General features: G+C 46.7%; 1 protein-coding gene across 1 annotated transcript; it reads right to left on the reverse strand.

The window, feature by feature from the left end:
* Window positions 1-353: 353 nt before the first annotated feature.
* LOC119360519 (protein SCAR2-like) lies at window positions 354-2,030 on the reverse strand. Its single transcript, XM_037626124.1, has 4 exons — window positions 1,984-2,030; window positions 1,556-1,867; window positions 1,315-1,469; window positions 354-1,212 (listed from the first exon to the last, which is right to left on the reverse strand). The coding sequence occupies exons 1-4, from the start codon at window positions 2,028-2,030 to the stop codon at window positions 1,157-1,159; spliced, it is 570 nt and encodes a 189-aa protein (XP_037482021.1). The 3' UTR covers window positions 354-1,156.
* Between the last annotated feature and the right edge of the window lie 2,544 nt (window positions 2,031-4,574).

The following is a 4,574-nucleotide window of genomic DNA, read 5'->3' on the forward strand; positions in this document are numbered from 1 at the left end:
GGACGAGAAATGTGGCAACCAAAATGCCTCTCACCATGAAGTTTTTGTTTTTTGCTTGCACTATGTAGCTGATAATCGCATCAGGATGTTGTCGACAGTTGTGCTTTCTGTATAAAGCAGGGCCTGAAGGTGTATGCAGTCCATGTTAATGACACTGTTCACTGTCTGACACAGAACATGGTTTTCACTTTCAGTGAGATTTCGATGAAATTCACTGAATTTCACGAATTTCAGTAGACACTTAATTATTTACCTTGGTCAAAATATTTTAGTAATACACATGAATTCAAATAATTTTTAAATGCTTTTAAAAATTCAAATATTGAATTGAATTCAAGTGAATATTTCAGCCCTTTGGCTGAAATGCAAACCGAAAACATAAGGATCACAGTTGAATTTTGGTTTGTGCTGATTTTTTTTCTGAAACTGAAGGTGAAAACCATGCACAGAAGCATCACAGCTGAATACCGGATTGGTAGCCAAGATACACTGATTGGTCCCTTTTCGGGTTGTGACCGCTGATACCACCGCTTGCTTCTTCATCGATGCTAGCTGGCGGACAAGGTTATTCACAAGGATCGTCGGATTGCTCCGAGGTCACCGCCTCTTGGTGAGTGTCCTTGGTGCTTTTGCTGTAAAATGCTACTTCATCTGGATCTGGCACGTCTTTAGAATGCCACTAGATTGCTGTTACGAAAATTCTCTGCCGATTCATACTCAAGCAGCAGCTTCTTAGCCATGTTCCGGAAGGATTCTGTTAACGGGTCACTGTGCTTCTTGACAGATAGCTTCCTCGGCGAGCTTTGGACCCTTGAGGCGATGAAGTCGACAAGGGCGCTACGAGAATTTGTCGCATTGTTGGCATTCTCGTCGGCCTTGTTTGCGCCATGGCTGGCAGATCCATCAGTATTGTCTGGTGTGTTTTCACACGCATCAGTACAGCAGGCTGCACTTGGAGAGAGCCATGCCCCGAACGAACTGGTCCTCTCAGCGAGGTCACTGCTCCTCTCCTTGTTCGCTGGTACTGCAGGGCATGGCGCTTCGGAGTTTGATGTTTCAGGCGAATCAGCTGAAGACAAAACGCGTGCTTCAGATGCTTCATCTTGTGACGAACCCTGATTCTGAAAGTTGTGCTTTTGACGCCTCTTTATTCTGATCATGTGACGATATTTAAGTTGTTGGAGCATATCGGACAACGCGCCTGTTTTAAATCTACAGGAGGTTCAAATGTCAGGTTAATTTGGATGCTAAAACACCTAGAAGGAGAAGTGGAAAGAAGGGAGAAGTGAGATAGGGAAAGTTAAGAAGTGTTACTTGGAGTATTTGTTATGGTGGGCTTCCTTGGCAGGAGGTTTGGAATGGTTGTCTGAACTCTGAAGGTCTGATTCATGCTGTGCAGAGTGGGCTCTGAAGAAGGAGGGGTCGGTGTATCTCTCTTCAAGCACGCTCCCTCGCCACCAGCATCATACCTGCACCCAAAACAAGCCCAAATTAACCAGGAAAAAATAATCCTTTTTGAGCTGCTTAATTTTTGGTAAAGAAAAAGTGTTAATACTTGTCCAGAATGGACAGCTGCGGAGGCCTGCGGCAGCGCTGGATGTGCTCTTCGATGGAGCACGGCCTTGTTCCTCCCACCAAAATCACCGGCCGATCGACACCATGGCCTGCGACGCGACACGGAACTTCTGAAGCAATGGCGACGTTGTGCTGCACGAAGCAGGGCCGTCTATTCCGACGACGACGGAAGCGCTCCTCTAAGAGCGGCAGCTCCGCCTCCAGGCGCCCCGCCCCCAGCGCGAGGCCGCCCGCCCGAGCGGACACCGCCGTGGCCTGGTCGTGCAGGCCTTGGAACACCTCCGCGGCGAGCCTGCAGAAGATCAGGTTCAGGAGCCGCACGCACGTATAGAAAGCAATGGGGAAACTGAACTCGTGTAGTTGCAGTATGCGGTCGGACGGAGGGAAGGAGGGACAGGAGCAACGTACTGTGCGAGGTCCCCGAGCTGGCGGAGGAGGCCCACGAAGCCGGCCATGGCGGCACCCGCATCCTAGACGACGACAGCTTCGGGGAGCTCCTCGGCCTTGGTGGTGAGCTTGGGCCTTGCCAGTGTTGGGGCCAGAAGGTGAGCGCTCTGCTCCATGCGCGCATGCAGGTGCTGGCTCATGTGACGGCTCGTGGCAAACGGCTGACATGTAGCCATTGACCTCCAGGCAGTGCAACGACACGACGACACCCCGCACCCACGAGCGTCCGGTGAGGTGACAGAGCACCGCACGGGCGGTCCCCGAGAGCAGGAGGAGGTACCACCGTACCTTCGTACTGCGCATGCTTCATGCTTGTGCACCGCGTCATGTTAATACGTACGGAATACGGTTTTGTACCGCACGTCGCATTGCGGCTACTCAACGACTGCCTACAAAATGCATTTACAAGCTACGGAAAATCGTTAGGTTCTTACCCTAGTATAAAAGGTTCTCAATTTATGATAAGCCAATCTGTAATAGGCAAAGGAATATTGTGTATTTGCCATGAACGTAAATGACATGTGCATTTGGGTGATGTTTTTATGAACATTTTTATATCCTATTTTGCATTCGCCTGAGTTCATATGAATTTGCTATGAATTTTCAAAGTTTCAGTCAAACAACTTTGACCAGATGAAAGGGCATTCTTGTGACCTAAAATGCTTTTCAGGGACAAATTTGGGCACATAAAAAATTAAGAGTAAATTTGAGTAGTGGGTTCGAGTTAGGTGCACACATATAAATGTCCTTTAATTAAATTGAAAAGGATCCAATTCCTCCGGCTCCAGGCAACAACACAACAAACGCTAGCTAGCTGTGTTTTGTACCATGCCACCGGACAAATATCAGGTAGGCCAACCCAGTGTCATGAGTCGCGACATCGCACGACCTACTTATCCTCTGAGTGTTAGTTCACTGCAAACCAATCAAATCATGTGCATCAGTGCACGTACGCTGTTAGACTTCAAGTAAGCTATATTCATGGACGGATTCATTTGGGACGTGGGCTGGGCTTTTATGGGCTGGCACGAAACCCGACCGCCATGGCACGACACAATGTAAATGGGCCGGGTTGGGCCTAAAATAGAGAAAATGGGCGGCACAACCAGCACGGTGATGCAGGCCATGCATGGGCCTGCTTGGCCCGGTTTGGTCCAAAATCTTAGTAAACATGTGTTGTAATATCGAAAAAGGCTTTTGTCCCATTTTATATACAAAGCAGCATGACCGAATCGATACAAAGTGATGATAGAAACCTCTTACAAAGTAGTTTAAAAATAGAACAAGATTACAAGTGTGCCCACACTCCACCGAGACACACCCGAGGCTACTAACGAGAAGAGAGACTACGCCTCCATGAGAAACCACCAGACGTCAATGCAACACACACACCAAGTTGTCGCCGGAGAGGGCACCCCTGCTCTCTCGTTCCAGATTGTGGAGCACCAATCCTGCCTGCATACAATGAGAGCGATGCTCTCGACGTCACGTGTAAAGGATAGGAAGCTGTCGGCACCGCCCCAAACCAGAGCTGAAGGAGCTTCGAGATAGGATCCGAGCTCGCCCGCGGATGGCGAAGAAACGCAACCGGAGGGCGCCTAAGCTCCACGATGCCGCCCCCAAGAGGGTGATGACGCAACATGCCGCCGCCGTCGAGACCGAAGACACGGTCAAGGGTATTCATCCGGAGCCCTGACACGGGGGGAGATACCACAACGATGCCCCCAAGAGGGACACGACACCCACTGGCATCGCCGCTGTCGGCGCCAAAGTGCTAAGCTTTCGCCCGAAGACACACTCGCGCCACACTGGAGTACCACGGCCCAATATCAAGATATTTCTTAGACCATATGTATGTATCATTGGATTCTTGAACCGGATGGACATGTGAGACACATTTAATCTAGAAAGGATAATTCAACATGCTAATGATGAGCTCCTGTAAATAATTATATGCTCTTGAATTTTCTTATTTATATAAACTATAAAACGTATCAAGATATATTTTTAGACAATGTGCTCCAGAGATCTCTACCACGATACTTGAAGATACATAAATAGATATATACATTATGTCCATGTCAGTATAAGAAATAAATTTGCAAAAGAATACAATTGTGTGTTTTTATTGTTCTCACATTTATGGAGATTAATTTTAAATATCTTTTAGGCCTTAATGTAGCGAAAGAAAACAAAGATAACGTAACTTCCATTAGGAACACATTTCAAATTTAGCACACAACATCTATGTTAAGCAAGACCGTTCTTAATATTTACCATAATTATCAATTATTTAATATCACAAATTACCTACCAAAGTACATTAACTATGGTTGTGATATTATAAAAATGATTTATCAGTAAGTATAGAAGTTTATTATAAATAATGGGAGTGTCTATTTCACATCTATCTCATTGATTGTCAGTAGAATGTCCACTGCAGTCAACTTTTGATGTGGGGTGCTGGATCATTAAGATGGATGTGCATGTTGAGTCAACTTTTGGCCTTGAAGACTCTAAATTGTGTGATAAAATATTTGCTTTTGATGGCC

The sequence above is a fragment of the Triticum dicoccoides genome, chromosome 2B, assembly GCF_002162155.2.
Source record: "Triticum dicoccoides isolate Atlit2015 ecotype Zavitan chromosome 2B, WEW_v2.0, whole genome shotgun sequence".
In the NCBI taxonomy this organism is placed as follows: Eukaryota; Viridiplantae; Streptophyta; class Magnoliopsida; order Poales; family Poaceae; genus Triticum; species Triticum dicoccoides.